This window comes from Conger conger, chromosome 3, assembly GCF_963514075.1.
Source record: "Conger conger chromosome 3, fConCon1.1, whole genome shotgun sequence".
Taxonomy (NCBI): domain Eukaryota; kingdom Metazoa; phylum Chordata; class Actinopteri; order Anguilliformes; family Congridae; genus Conger; species Conger conger.
Window position 1 is genome coordinate 70,077,900 of NC_083762.1, and position 16,306 is coordinate 70,094,205.

The 16,306-nt window shown below is 46.2% G+C and overlaps 1 protein-coding gene across 2 annotated transcripts; it reads right to left on the reverse strand.

Moving 5' to 3' along the window:
- Positions 1-236: 236 nt before the first annotated feature.
- On the reverse strand, positions 237-13,723 carry pola2 (polymerase (DNA directed), alpha 2). 2 transcript variants are annotated; one of them, XM_061235817.1, is made up of 19 exons: positions 13,621-13,723; positions 13,304-13,407; positions 12,752-12,876; positions 12,427-12,518; positions 12,073-12,130; positions 10,396-10,505; positions 9,798-9,994; positions 9,131-9,219; positions 8,557-8,709; positions 6,990-7,052; positions 6,045-6,099; positions 5,264-5,388; positions 5,109-5,147; positions 3,496-3,569; positions 3,151-3,259; positions 2,263-2,369; positions 1,837-1,893; positions 1,329-1,455; positions 237-580 (listed from the first exon to the last, which is right to left on the reverse strand). In XM_061235817.1, exons 2-19 carry the CDS (start codon positions 13,386-13,388, stop codon positions 428-430), a joined length of 1,818 nt encoding a protein of 605 aa, XP_061091801.1. In that variant the 5' UTR covers positions 13,389-13,407; positions 13,621-13,723; the 3' UTR covers positions 237-427. The 2 variants fall into 2 exon arrangements, with proteins under 2 accessions (XP_061091801.1, XP_061091800.1); XM_061235816.1 differs by having other exon boundaries at positions 13,304-13,714.
- Positions 13,724-16,306: the final 2,583 nt, after the last annotated feature.

Below are 16,306 nucleotides of genomic sequence, written 5' to 3' on the forward strand. Positions count from 1 at the left end.
CTGTCCTCACTGGCTACACACATTCCAGATCTGGTGCCCTGTTCATTAATAACGTCTCGCATACTGACCGCAGATCCAACATGGCCTCACTTCTACACACCAGGTCTGTAGAAACAATCTCACAACCACAAACACACACAAAGAAAACACACACCCCCACACGGACACACACACACGCTCATGCACACAAGCAGATACACTCAACATCAGAAAAGCAAGTGAAGGAACCACAGATATGAGAATACATAATTTATTGGAAAAATATGATTGAAATTAATAAGAAATCTGATGTCTGTCGGATTTAAAACGCAAAATGGACAAACAAACAGACACAGCACTGAGGTTTAGAGATTGGAGTCATAAGAGGAATCCTGTAATTTTAAACTAGAACTGTACACTGGGATGAGAACTGGAAAAAAAACCACAATCAGATTTTCACCACTTGACCGGCAACACATGGATTTTGTCTCTTTCCTTCAGCCAATGAGGGCCCTCGCTGGATAAGCAGCCTTCCGTAGGTCCCGCCCACCTGTCCTTTGGTCAGTCGGCCAGGATTGATACACACACAGCCAATGACATCCTTAAAAGAGCAGGAAACAATGCTTAAGCTACCATTCAGAGAAGAGTCACTTTGGTGATTGTCTAAACTTTTAAAGGGCTACTCTAAAAAAATGAAATAATAATAATAAAAAAGTACAATTATATTATGAGAATTTGCTCATTTCAGATTGCAGATGCTGAATGAGTCAACATGCTCCCATTCTCCACAATATAAATATCTTTCCCCAATAAAGAATAGGCCTCTTACCAAATTGGAAAGTAATTTGAGAAGATGCCCTTTCCAACAGGGGCAAAATCTCCTTGGACACACAGTTCATTACACACTGCAGTTTTGCTCCTCTCAGCAACACAGGTCAGCACTTGGCACGCTCTACTTCAAACTAGCTAATCAAAACATGACAGTATTACTCCTCCTCTGTACGGAGCAAGAGAGCAGCATCACCGCTTGGGTTTGGGGGGTGAGCGGTTCCTGTAGCAAAGCGCTGTCCAACCCGGTTCCTCTAGATCTAGGGTTGGAGTGAAAACCTACATGTCAGTATATCTCTAGGAACAGGGTTGGACAGCCGAGCTCTAGCTGTTGAATGAGGTGTGCTTTGTTGGGGTTGGAGTAAAAACCTACATGTTAGTAAATCTCCAGGAACAGGGTTGGGCAGCCCCCCACTGTAATTGTTGAATAAGGTGTGCTGTGTTAGGGTTGGAGTAAAAACCTACAGGACAGTAGGTCTCCAGGAACAGGGTTGGACTGCAGTAGTGGCTGTGAAGGGTACCTTAATGAAGTAGCGCAGTTCAGAGGGCACAATGAGCACGTCGGGGGTGAGGGGCATCAGACCGTGCATCTGGAAACGCTCGTAGTCCAGGTTCACCTCCTCCGCCGGGGGGTACAGAGGGTAATAACTGCACAGCAGGACAGGAGGCGTGAAGAAAAACAACATCAGTGAGACAACGTCCACATGCAGCATTGCATATTGAAAGGGTGGGATTTCTGATAACTCTATTATTCATGTTATGGGAAAAACATACTTAAGTCAGTACCAGGACAAGTAATTTGGCTCGGATAAAGCAAGCTCAGTTCAGTCAATACTCTAATCTTAAGATTAGAAATAATTTTATGACAGCACCAGCAACAATTTTAATTTGAACTGGAAAATCCACCCATCAGATGCACGCATTGTCTAGGACAACAAATCAAAAGTACTGCAAATATGGCATGCAAGAATTAATTCACCCCTGACTCCCCCCTGATCCCAGGTCCTGACATCTGCACCCCGTGCTCACCTTCTCTGTGTCAGCATGTGCTTTACGATGCGAGTGAACCGGTCAGAACCAGATGTGCTGGAATGCAACATAGAACCACACATTTATATGAAGTCAGAGCCCAGACACAAGCACAAGCACAAGCACACACACACACACACACACACACACACACACACAGACACACAGACACACAGACACACAGACACACACACACAGACCCACACGCACTCACAAACGCATTCATGCAAAACACACACATGCACATACAAAGAAAACACAGACAGAAACACAAAAAGACATACACAAACACACACACAAAACACAAGACACACAAACAGAACAATAAAATAGACACAAATGCAAGGAAGTGATTTAAATTGGACATCTGCTTATGCTGGTGTGGGTTTCCTGTGCGTCTGCCTGTCCCCCCTCCCCGCCCCTCACCTGCTGATCTCCTCCGCCCCCATGTGGAAGATTATGTCGGTTGAGGTCAGGCCAAAGGTCACGCCCCCGATGAGAAGGGTACAGGGGTCAGACACCAGAGACACGCGCTGTGGAGCACACATGACATGACATGACACACTGACATCAGCTCACCGCTCACGGTCCGCTGCCTCTCCATATTCATTCATCTCCAATACCCTGACAGGCTCATACCATGCTATCGCTGCCTAATTCCACGACAGGTTCATACCGTGCTATCTCTGCCTAATTCCACGACAGGTTCATACCATGCTATCTCTACCTAATTCCACGACAGGCTCATACCATGCTATCTCTGCCCAATACCAAGACAGGTTCATACCATGATCTCCCTCCCACCACTACCACGACAGGTTCATAACATAATCTCCTCCCACCAAAACCACGACAGGTCCATACCACGACCTCCCTCCCACCAATACCACAACAGGTTCATAACATGATCTCCCTCCCACCACTACCACGACAGGTTCATACCATGACCCCCTCCCCCACCCTGACTAAAGCCTCAGTTCCCCCCCCTCCCCCCCACACACCTCTCCAAACGTGCTAATGACTCCAACACAGCAGCACTAGTAATTACCCTTGAATGTCGACACTCTAATTTGAATTCTCTATTCCACCGGGCTCCCTAAATTTACCATCTTTTCCACAGCACAGATGGCTTCAACTGCGAAAATGTTGCCGTGCAGTTATGTTGGCTCTCACAGACATAGATGGAGGCAGATTTTTTTTTAACCACATGATCAACATCAGCGCAAACCTGATCAGAAGGAAACACGCAAGAGCACAGAATTGAACAGCTCCCTCCCTGGTAATCAGCTGCATGCGGACAGCTGTCAGTCTCACCTCTGAGTCCTCTCTGCTCAGGTCTGGCAGGGTGAAGGGGGGTTGTGGGTAAATGAAGTGATGGTGGACGTCTCTCAGGGAGGGCACGAACACCAGCTGACAGCCCAGTCTGACGGGGCCAGACAAGAGCAGCGTTTAGCACCGGAGACGAGACTCCCTTGCCTTCACTACATACTAAATAGACAATACGCTGGATTCAACTAGGGAGCTCATTATATTTTCTAATTGCGGCACATTACAGTTAAATATGAGATGTGGGACTGGATCAAAATGGCTCAATGGAAAAACACAAAATGTTATGTCAGTCTGCCGCATATGCTGAACTGAAATGAATTCTGAACATACCCCTTTGTTCCTTCCACAATACTGTCCACACATCTCGAGAACACCGCTTCAAAAGTCTCTGTCAGCTGACATTTCTGTGAAGAAAAAAAAAAATAATGAAGAAAGGTTACTGTACTCACACCCAGCCTCTGAATGCAAAACTTCCATGTGAATCCTGAGAATATTCACCGGATAAACGACAGAAGGACAGTAAGTTCAATTCAAAGCAATTTCCTCAAGGGTCACCCTGCCACCAATTTTACTGTCATTAATAGGATTTGCATTTCTATTTAGTCTTGACTACCATCGCTGATGATTCTTACATCTCGCTACTGTTCCTGACATTCATTTATTTTGTTTGAGTGACATATTGCATTCAAATGAAAAGGGAGGATATTTTTTTTGTATTGTATAGCACTACTGCATTCCCTCAGGAGTCTGGGCTTCCTGTATTGTAAATTCATATCCTGTACGTCACTGAAAACCCCCAAGTTCATCTGCTTGGAATAAAAAAGCACGGTAGCAACTCTGCTGAAACAGAACTGCATAAAATTCATTTTCTGAATTTAAGGACAAGCGACCGCAACACCAGCGATTGGGCTTGCAATAAGCATTTTGAAACATTGGAAGTGCGGTTGTTGTGCATAGGAGGAGATACTACATAAAAACACCTATTGTGGTTACATTTTTCAATACAGTCTTTGAGGGGAAAAATGACAGACTTCCTATTTTGGCTGCACCGGTACCAGTGGCTTATAAAGGCCCATACTACAGCCCACCACACTGGCGCTAGTGAGCAACACCTCAACACGCTTAAATAAATAAATAAATAAATTAATTAATAAAATAAAACAGGCAGCAGAGACTTTCAGAACCAGTCACGCTGGTTTTCGTTGTATCGTTATTTATAATAAAGGGACTTCTTCACAAACAGGTTTTCATTGGTGTCAGTGACATATTTCACCCTGCCAAACTGGCAGGCCATCTTATGCAAAACATTTCGGCATGGCCCGTCACAACTTGCTGTTAGATTGCAATCTACATGGAGTTTGCATGTTGCACAAAACATTTTCATGAAATGCACCGCCACACATTGGAAATTACGGCACGCATTCTGTCCAAATTTGTAAAGTATAATATTGAGGGACAGTGTGCGTTGGAAACTATTTCCATGGTGTTCTGGAAACTAGTGCCTACTGTCATTCAACAATGGCCTATTTGACATATTCAACTTTTGTGTGGAATTTCCATTTGTTTTAATAGTGCAAAGGGACCATCTATATAATTGGGAAAATGAATCAAGTATGTGCCTACATGGACTACACACAACATGGACTACAGAGATGTCACACAGCAGGTGAAAAGTTACTGTCATGACTAGCTCCACTTCCTCAGCAGTGCCTGAAGGAACTGCAATTCAGAAACAAACACCCACATTTAACACTTGACTCCACACTGCACAGTTACACAAGCTATGAAAAATGGCAACACATGCAAATTCCGGTACATTCTGCTACTTCTGCTGAGTATTGATACGTTTAACTGTAGAGCTGCTGGTTTCTATGCCTCAGCCTCCAGAGGCAAACCATAAGCGAACGCTCTCGTTGACCGTTTACACAGTGGCTGGTGGTTACCTCTATCTGATGGTGTTTGGCATCCACGAAGGGGCCAAGCTGTGGGAAACAGAGAAGAACACAGATGGGTGAGTGAGTTAAACTGTGTGAAATCAGCATGGAGTCCACCCCACTACAGGGAGGGGAGAGGGGGAGATTGAGGGACTGTGGCTGACCAGGATGCAGACGTCAGGGCGGTCCCGGCCGATGAGGCTGATGAGGTCGATGAGAGGGTCGTAGCTCAGGCTGTCAGAGGGAGTGTACGGTCCACAGGCCACCATGACCATCACAGGCTCATCATCTGAAAGGAGAGGAGAGTGAGACAGTGTGTGTGTGTGTGTGTGTGTGTGTGTGTGTGTGTGTATGTGTGTGTGCACATGTGTGTTTGTGTCCGTGCGTTTGTGGCCGTGCGCGTGTGTGTGAGTGTGCGTGTGAGCGTGCGCGGGAGGTTTTGTTTAAAGCAGCGCTACTCAACTCGACATCCTGTGGGTCGCAGTGTCTGCTGGTATTTGCTCCTAATACCTCATTTCATTAATCATTATATGATACAGTATCATATTCACCACACTGAGTAACAGTCACTGGTAGACACTATGGGTGAGAATACAGGGGTGAGGGAACTACACACCACTGCTAAGTGATTTGATCTATTTTAGATTCCCTCTGCCGCCCTGTAGCTAATTAAAACTGCACTACTGAAGTGAAAGCTACAGACAGGATGTTCCCAAAGAGGACGTGGAGGCTAAAGGCAAGAGCAGAGTGCGTGGTAACTACAAGACGACATCACATCAATCAGCCAGAGTACTATGTAGTTGCAGCTGTTTTTCAGAACGAAGATAGAAATATGAATTTTGAAACCCAAAATCAAGCTGCAGAATGACATTAGCCACATGCTATTGGTCAAATGCCATTATAGAGAAGGTATAGAGTGCTGAAACAGCCATGAATACTCCCTACCTTCCACCTTTTCATCACTCTGCTCATCAGGAGCGTAGAACGGGAGAGGTATCCCCTGCGGACAGAATTAACACACAATATTACACATTCAGTGGTGTCTGCACAGGCACGCTTTGTTCCAAGCAATCCCCCAGATATAATTAAACCGCAAAAACTTTCCATTCACGCTTCCCCAAAACACACACACAGCAGTGAGACACGGCAAGTCAACTCCAGTTGCAAAAAAACCCCCCAAAACAGAAACAGACACATATAAATAAATAAAAACATTATATGGAGTAAACGACGGAATGACGAAATTCGGAGGTGGATGCCAATACCAGCTTTCCCTCCTCGGGCCTCTAAGGAGCCGCGTTTGAAACTCGCATACAAAGTGCAGAAGTAAAACACACACAGCATATTTCTTTTAGGATTTCCTCCCTTTTTCTCCCAATCTGGAACAGCCAATAATAATCTCCAGCCTCGCCCATTTCTGTAACCTCCGCCGTCAACACGAGTGTGCAGGCAAGTACAGCACACACTCTCCACCACAGCCTGCGATGACACAGCTGCTGCGTCCATTCACCCGAACTGGAGCGAGGCCGTTTTCAAAACCGCGCACTAGCATACTGCTCCTACTAGGGACGGCCTGTAGCGTAGTGGTTAAGGTACGTGACTGGGACACGCAAGGACACCCAGTGGTTTAATCCCCGGTGTAGCCACAATAAGATCTGCACAACCGTTGGGCCCTTGAGCAAGGCCCTTAACCCTGCATTGCTCCAGGGGAGGATTGTCTCCTACTTAGTCGAATCAACTGTACGTCGCTCTGGATGAGAACGTCTGCCAAAAGCCATTAATGTAATGTAATGTACTAAAGTTCAGTTCAGTGATTCGCCAGCACACCGTGGGGCCCAGGCATACCCCAATTTCAAAGCTTTGGCAGTGGAAAAAGAACAGAGGACAAACCTCATACAGCTTAGAGGCCATCAACTTCCGTCCAGATGTGTTCATCCCTTCCATGACGACCACCTGTGGAACACGGAGGACTGTCACAAACAGCACAGCTTTCAGGACTAATGTTCACATGTTTTCATGCTCATGAAAGCCACGCTAGACTGTATACATGGATGAGACCACCAAGGGAGTGATTCACAGCTCATGGTTGCGAGTAAGAAAACCAATAATGTGTGTGTGTGTGTGTGCCTGTATACAGCAGGGCTGTCCAACCCTGTTCCTGGAGATATGTCATCCTGTAGGTTGTCACCCCAACCCTAGCAAAGCACACCTCATTCAATAGCTAGAGATCTCATTCAGCCACTCAACAGTAGAATCAGGTGTGGCACGTTAGGGTTGAAATGAAAACGTAGAAACGCAGAGGGCCGCAGATTCCTCAGAAACGGGGTTGGGCTGCACTGGTGCACAGTATACGCACACACACACAGCGTGTGGTAACTTAATAATGCCTTTAAAGTCCACTTCTAACCAAACTGTTCAGAAAAACCTACTCAGAGCTGGGGAGGAAATGGACCCGTCCCAAGTCAGCAGTGTAGAGCGTGTTCAACACCAACAGCATACTTCACATATTTACTCATGTGCGATTTATTACGCAGAAGGAACAGTGCAAGCCTATGTGACACAGAACAGAAAGCAGCCACTCCTTGGCACTCAAGCTCAGAAGCGGCTGGGATCGCTTCCAGGGACAGCCTGAACTGCATTCAACATGGCGATAACGCAGGCAGCGACCTAGTGTGTGTCTTCTGGGCCGAGCTCACGATAAGGCCGACAGCATGGAGGACAGCCAGGAGTCACAGCATTTATTGATAAAGAAGCAACGACAAATACAAGTGCCTCTACGCTCAGGAAATATGAGAGCCGATTACAAGATGGAGCCATTAGCGTTTTATGGGGATTACTTTGCCATATCAGGCACAGCACACAGGCCTTTGGGATGTTGCTGATTTAACTCGCTGGAAGTCACTCTGGCCTTGAGCGAAATGCCTAAGATGCTTCCGTAACATTAACTAAGTTCAGCCCTGCATTTAACACAGTATACCGACATCTCCTGTGTCATATTGAGAATTTCCGGAAGGCTCAAATGGGAGTCATTTCATCAGGAAGAGGGCTGTGGCACTCCGGATATGACCTTGCATGACCTTGTGCCCTCAAACTAAAGAACACAAGCCACTTCTTCCATTTTCAGTTTCTTTCATTATGCATTACTCATTTTGTTCAGCAGACCGTTCTCTGCAGTAATGACTTTGAGAAAATTATAACCATCTGTTATCCTGTCACACGCGTTATACCGATATTAAATTACGCGAATTTAAAAAGCAACTGGCTTTATTCGTCTCGTGTGGCGACTTTCGTTACAATTATTTTAACTCTTCACCCCCGTCGCTTTGTCATCAATGTGGGAAATAGCTAATCGGACGCTGAGTCAGTGCTTTCCCACTCACACCGCTTTACTTTGCCGTGAACAAAGGCAAAGTTACTGTGGCGGAACATTTATTCATTTGCAGGGCAGTGACCTCACCTGTCCTGGGAATAGGGAGAACTCTGTGAGCTCTGATAGGTCCACAGGCACCTGCCTCCCGCCCTGGTCCTGCCCCGCCTCCAGGAGCACAGACTGGGCGTTGAGTTTCCCGTTCCCGTCACAGCACACCTGCCCCAGCACCGTCACGCTGTCCTGCAGGGGGACAGAGGGGGAGAGGGCTGCCTCAGGCCCCAACACCGCTGCCCTCGCCCCAGTGCGGGGCATTCCAAAACCAACGGGAGCCGCCCTGGACCCAGCTGGTCACCGCCATTCACATTTGGAATTAACATCTTTGAAAGGTTTTTGGCCAGTGATGTGCAATTGCGTGTAACGTTTCATTTTACTTTGTTTCATGGATCTTATTTCAACTGTGTACAGCACTTTGGTCAGCATGCTGTTGTGTTAAATGTGCTTTATAAATACGGTTGACCCGACTTGAATTTACAGTAAGTCCAAGCCAGTCCCGCCCCATTACCTTTACCCCAAAAGCAGAAGTGTGGCACGTGTGACAGTAAGGGTAGCACGTGTGACAGTAAGGGTGAGCCTCACAGTGGGCACACAGAGGCGGCAGTACCTGTGCCGGTAGTGAGAGAGGGGAGAACTCCTCGATGTTGAAATGTAACCTCAGCTCCTCCCCTAGTTCTTCCATCTTTTCAGCCAGCACTGGAGGGAACAGTAAACACCAAATTATATACTTTTTAAAAAGGGCCCCTTTCCAGCTCCCAGTCCCACCAACTGGCCGCCCTGGTCCCCAATATCCCCATTCCTGCTGGTCTGAGAGGTGCACTGGAGGCGTAATGCCCTACACACAAGTAAATTTAACATAAAAATATATAGTTTAACCAGAAACGTATTCACCGTAATTAAAACACGGTGAATACTTCTGCACATCTCCAGATTTACATGTTTTAAAGTGACTTTGCGATGAACTAGAAAGAATGACCGGCAATATTAACATCTGTCCTCCGTAACATTACAAAATAGTTCCAAGACACCAATAAGCAGCGAGCATACAACGTGTGGACTGCAAATATTAGTTTTAGGATTGTAAACAGAACGATATAAATCTCAGCAATGCATGAAAGTAACGTAAGCCCCACTGAAAGGAACCTGGCACAAAACTAGCAGTAGATAAGGCTGAGGCTTAACCGCCAGCAGGGGGAAGACCGGCAGGAGGAGACTGGCAGGGGGAGACCGGCAGGGGAAGACCAGCAGGGGAAAGACCGGCCGGAGAGACGCACCATCGCGGACGTCTCGGAGCCTCTGGAACATGAACTTGTAGCTGCCGACCAGCGACTCCTCTGGGCCCTCCAGCAGCTCAGCCCTGATGGGGCCCCTGGCCCTCTGACCCCTCCACTGGGCCCCCTGGACCTTCCCGAACGTGGACACTACCTCCCCCCGGGCCCCTCGAGCGCTGTACTTCTGAGAGGGGGTCACACTGTGTGGGGTAACAGAGAGAGAGAGAGAAGGGTAAGCAGGCGAGAAAGGTTGCTAGGAAACCATGGCAGCAGTAGGTCTGAGTGAGTCGGGGACAATAAAGCAGGGATATCAATTGTTATGTCACCTTGTATAGAAAAGAAGCTGAGCAGCTCTACCAATCATATAATACGTTGGTAACAACCAACAGAAAATTCTGATGACGATTGGTGTGTACTCTCTGGCTACTTCCAGGAAGTATGGATTGAGCGTCCTCAATCATTGTCGGCTTTATTCCATTAGATGGTCCCAACGCACTGCACTTTACTGACGCATTCTGTTCCCAAGCAGGGTGACATCACAACGGACATTATCCCCATTGCATTTGCCCCGGTGTGAGTTAGGGGGTGAGGAGGGGGTTACCTGGGGGAGAAACTGGCAGGAGAGAGGAGCTGCCGGGGGCTGGGCATCACAGATGTGCCCCTCTTGGAGCGTGGATGTTCTGGTGTGGTCAGGGCCCTCTTCTGGGACCCCTTCAAAAGAAACATTTTCGTATTAACGCACAAACATCAGCATTTTAATTTCATATCCACTTGAGCTCTTTTATCCAGTATTCACTTACATTCACAAAGGTAGTTTTTCAGACTGACAAAGTGAGTGAATGTAATTGTTAATGAAGTTTCACTACTTCTCATTGCACTCTTTAGTCTTCACAGCTAAATCACCCCGATATTATTATGCAAAGGTAGCCTAGAACCGCAGCAGAAAACATTACTGTAGTCTTTACATCTTTGTCATGGTTGTATCTACAGCATGGGAAATACAATTAGCAGCTGTGAGTCCGTATAACGACCAGCATGTGGAATTCTGAGTCCTCTGCCTACATAACAACGGCCAATGCAGAGCGTTACTGCCACCTACTGGTCACATCTATCTGCACGGCATGACCCAGAGAGATTTTTCAGGAGATTTTTTTTTTTTTTTTTTCAAGAAAATGCAAAATGACTATTCAAATAGCTTGGACCGTGGAAACTTATGTGGAAAAATACTGTGCTAGACACTTTCATAACATGCATTTTGCAAGTAACTATGAGAAAACTGCAGCAACATCAACAGGGCAAGCAATTATGAAGTATTTTCATATCTTTCCTGAGATTGTAGGCAATCTAAAATTAATTGCTTTTGAACTGTTGACTATCACTTCAAAAAGAGAGGTACCCAAGCCATACAAATACAGAAAAAACCTAAAGTCTGGTTGCTTGTCAGAATATTTGCTTCGATAGTGTACAAGAACTAATTTCAGACCTTCTGGTAAAAGCATTTTTTATTCTTTCACAAGTGCAGAAAAGAGGACTCATCATCAAACGGCCTAAAAGGTCTGATTATAGATATCTCTCATAGTGTGAGAGTTTGGAAAACTCAAGCCACCCCTTGTTTGTGATTCTGCATCTTCACCAGTGAAGTCAGTCTATTACACTGGTACTGGATGGAGAGAATGTGTGTGTGTGTGTGTGTGTGTGTGTGTGTGTGTGTGTGTGTGTGTGTGTGTGAGAATGTGTGTGAGAGCGAGAGAGTGTGAGTGAGTGTGTGTGACAGTGAGAGTGAGAGAGTGTGTGTGTGTGTGTGTGTGTGTGTGTGTGAGAGAGTGTGCTTGTGTGAAAGAGTGTGAGTGTGTGTGAGAAAGTGTGTGTGTGTGTGTGTGAGAGAGAGTGTGAGTGTGTGTGTGTGAGAGAGAGTGTGTGTGTGTGTGACAGAGAGTGTTTGTGTGTGTGACAGAGAGTGTGTGTGTGTGTGACAGAGAGTGTGTGTGTGTGTGACAGAGTGTGAGTGCGTGTGTATGTGTGTGTGAGAGTGTGAGTGCGTGTGTGTGAAAGTGTGAGTGCGTGTGTGTGTGTGAGAGAGTGCAAGTGCGTGTGTGTGAGAGAGTGCAAGTGCGTGTGTGTGAAAGAGTGCGAGTGTGAGAGTGCCTGTGTGTTAGAGAGTGAGAGTGTGTGTTTGAGAGAGTGTGTGTGTGTGAGTGAGAGTGTGTGAGAGTGTGAGTGTGTGTGTGTGTGTGAGAGAGTGTGAGTGTGTGAGAGAGAGTGTCTCAGGTAGACTCACCTTAGCAGGAGTAGAGTAGGAGTCCAGCAGGTCCTCCTCCTCCTCTTCAGCTTTGATCCTGTCCACAGGAGGTTAAAGGAGCAACACGCACACAGAGCCGGGCGATCTGGCCACACACTACTCACTGCCTAATCTTTACCAACACACAAAATATAGGCTCTTGGCTCAGGAATATTTTCCCTGCTAATTAACCAACATTACCCACGATGCCCCTCCTCCTCACACTGACTTGTGAGATGGGAGTTAGCCAGCTCTAAAATTCTCTTTAAACTTTTGTTTTAAATAGCACATCAAACATGGAAAATAATAAAGGACAGATAAGACAAGACAAGACATGAATTGTAGAAAGGATACAGGTCATGCAGAGAGTTCACATCTCTGGTCTTGTTCAGGGTCTCATCCTTCTTGGAAAAGCTCGGCCTGGACTTGACTTTCTTATTCAGCACCTGCATGATGTGGAAACAAGATCATGTAAAAGGCACTATGAAGGAAGACTTGTCACAAATATTATGCATTTATTTGTCAATACAATATTGGTATACATATTGCAGAATTTGAAGACATATCAGATTAAGACGCATCACTTCGGTTTTGGTTGTCTCAAGTGGTTTCATTCATGGATTTGCTGGCGAAAGTCTGTCAGCATAAACCAGTCGTAAAGTAGCCTTATCGGAATCACCTCGTGTTCAAACCTCTCCAGCGTGTCGAGACTCAGCTTTAGCCCGTTCTTGGTGGTGCTAAACGCGACCCACTCCAGCACGATGCCCTCGCTCTGCAGCCGGTGACACATGCACTGCTCCATCACTGACAGGAGAGGATCACAGAGAACGGCTGAGACACCGACGAACTGGCAAGCCACCGTTCGTGGAAAGTGAAAGGCACCTGACGTACGTTATTATCATTGATGCTCACTTGCTATGTATTCGACTTTAACGAGGCAAGCTTATCCAGAAACGTATGGTATAACTTGTATCCCTCGATCTCATGGAAGTTAGTTACTTAGCTAGCTAGTTAGCAACACGGGAATCAACAAGGGAACGATTCTCACCAAACGTACACAACAATAATGGGATGTTCAATCAAAACCTCCAACAATTTACTGTATCTAGCTTCTAAGCTTTCGAAAATCAGCCATAGAGGATACGTCGCATATATTCCAAAATAGCAAGCTAGCTACCCATACGACAGACATTGCCAAACCACTGTAATCATATGGTTTTAGATTACTCACTTTTCTCCAGGACCATCTCGTCTTCGCAGGCGATGTCGAACATATCAAGTTCCGACTTGATACTGTCCACATCTACCGATGCCATCGCTTTCGTTTGTTTTCCCCTTTCGTTGGGTTAAAGCAGCTCGTTAAACACTTAAATTAGCTATGTCTGATAATACACAGGCTAGCTAGCTAACTGTTGTGCACATGCTAATCTTACTATTTTCAAGTGAGGGCAGCGGTTCCTCTCAAAATTCTCCTCGCGAATGTTACATGTGGATATTTGATTTTGCTCTAATATCCACAAACAATGTGTAATAACATATAATACGTACTCATAGCATTTTCATTGTAAATTTTCAAGCATTCTGAAGGGTAAGCCGGTGTTTTCCTTTTTGCCGCGAGAAAAAAAAACTCCCGCGTACTCAGCGACGCTTTACGGCAGTGTTCAGTCGACCAATAATATCACAGTTGTCATGTACATAGTAACGCCCCTAACCCAGTGTCCCAATTTTCTTACTTGCTGTGCATAAAAAATATAAAGGAAATTAATGGTGTGGCTGGCCACTCAACAGGATTGCATCAAAACGATTCTAGTCTTGTAGTTTTGCATATAAAACGAATTGGTTAAAGAGATGAGGATAAAGAAAACATAAATATCTACCTATTAGTAGATACTTCCACTCATCAATTAGGTTTACCAAGTGAACTTTAGTTTTTTCTTGAAAACGTAATTATACTTTATTGAAAGAGACACTATCCCACTCTGTGAATAAAACTTTGTTCCACATACATTTTAAACAGACAAGGCAGTTGCCCCTACAAAGTCCCCACATACCATACAGTTCTCATAGTGTTTTCCTACAGCAGTTTTCAGTTCTGCACATATTCAACAACTGCATCTTTCTTCTGTTTGTCACTCATTTACAAAACTGCACTTGCCAAAACGCATACATTAACATAGAGGGAGTACACTATTTAGTATTCAGGGCATTCATTGTAAATGATTACTGTTAATTAGCCGAGGCTGAAATGAAGTTGGATCAACCTTGGAAACAGTAAGAAGGAGAACTAAAATATACTAAAGAAAATCCACTGTAAGCAGCTCATTACAGATGTGTAGCTATGAATTGGCTATGAGTCAATATTAACAGTCACATTCCTTGGGGGGGGTATACATCACAGGATTACTGAGCTAGCTGGATATATTCTCAGATTCAAACTTGGAACAGCAGTTTCCACTTCAGTCCATGTTCTGTTTTGGACATCTGAAAGTGTGCAGGTTACTGTCTGGCCACTGCGGTGAATGGGCTTTAACATTCCTATTCCCAGTCGGACATGTTGGAGATCTCCTGCAGCCATAGCATGTCCTCCTGAAAAAAACACAACAAAAAGAAAAAAGAAAATGTATTGTCAACATCAAAATGCACTTAATTGGCAAAACAAACACAAAATGCACTTAATTGGCAAAACAACACACACTTGATAATAATGTAAACTGCTGACCTTTGCTACTGCATTTAAATATATCCCTCTCCCTGCTCCCTTCATCTCTACTGATCTGGAATCAGTGATCATCACATGGACACATTTACATGTGTGTGAGACTCACTGTTCAAAGATCAGTCGAGGTCATGTAAGGTAAGGCTGGTGTAAAATCCTGCTATGGTCAGCTTCACATTACCAGCTACCAGCCGTTTCAAAAGCCAGCTTCAGCTGTAGCTGAAACATGCTGATGTTGAGAAGCTGAGTGACATACTCCTGCCACCGCCTCACTGGGGTGATGTCATTGTGCCGCTGGCCCGCGGTAAACAGCAGTGTGTCCTAGACTCACCTCTGGGTCCCCCGTGCGGTGGTGGGGCGCAGTGTGACCCGGGGGCCGGTGGAGCCTCTCAGGAGGCTGCAGGGCTCTGCCAGGCCCCCTCACGGCCCGCTGTTTCAGGGACGGCGGGTTCGAGTCCGGCTCCCCGGCACACTGCCTCTTTCCTGCTCGGGACACCAGGCCTGCCGGTCCCTGTGGCCCCTGAGGAACCACCTCTGCTCCGAAACACGGACCAGAGCCAGGACGGGGTGGGTAAAACACAGGCTCACAGCCATACTGCTACATCAGCATTACACAAGACTACACCACCGCTGTACTGCAGGCATTCAGTGTATGAGGTCGGTCCCAGAATAAGTCTAATGTCCACCAGGCTATATTAGTTTGTGTATTTGATGGGACCCTGAAAGGTACTACATTTCTAATTTGGGTCCCGATGCTAAAAAATTCTTCTTCTTTTTTTTGCGTTCCAATATTAAAAAGTCTAAGGAGCAGTGTGCTATTAGTGCTAAAGCAGGAACGTGAAACAGATGCAGACAGAAACACACAAAGAAGGCCACAGTGAGGTGTGTATTCTGGGATGCTGGGCCGTGTTTGTCCTCTCAGCGGTGGGGCCTGCGCCAGGCTCGGGAGCCGTGAAGCCCCCCCCGCAGGACACATCCCACTCGCCCAGCGGCACGCCATTCGGCCCGCAGCACGGAGCCAATCGCACACGCCGGGACGGAGGAGCTTTTGAGTCACAGCTCTACGCTGGTCCACCTGCCCCCTGACACTGTTACGACAGCTGCTATGCCACGGCCCCGGGCCCAGCCACGCGCAGTGCAGGCGCCCAGCCACAATGCCTCCTGCTTTATTCTGTTTGAAACCCGAGCCCCGTTTCTTTTTCTGCTTTCTGCGTCAAACTAGCTTTGAGTTTAGCCACAATAAAGGCCTGTGGGTGTATCACTGTGGGACAGTCAGTTCTTACCGGTAACCCCACCTGGCACAGCATATCAGCACCCTACACACCAGCATAAAGGGTTTCTACAAATCACTGTACACATCACACATTTAGCCGTTTGTGTCATTATTGACTGGATGAAGCCTAAAATAACAGTGTTATGAGCACAGAACTGCAGTATATAAATTATGTATCCAAGCCCTCACTAACTCCGCTCAGTGAGGGGAAAATTGGGCCCAGAGAACAGCACCAGAGAACTTCC

Excerpts from the sequence above, each read along its gene's own strand:
- pola2 (XM_061235817.1), bottom strand. The coding sequence starts at position 13,388 with ATGGCATCGGTAGATGTGGACAGTATCAAGTCGGAACTTGATATGTTC. Across the intron at positions 6,100-6,989 it reads TGGCCTCTAAGCTGTATGAG|GGGATACCTCTCCCGTTCTA; the intron begins GTTTGTCCTCTG and ends TTCTGTCCGCAG. Across the intron at positions 5,389-6,044 it reads GAGTGATGAAAAGGTGGAAG|ATGATGAGCCTGTGATGGTC; the intron begins GTAGGGAGTATT and ends CTCTCCTTTCAG.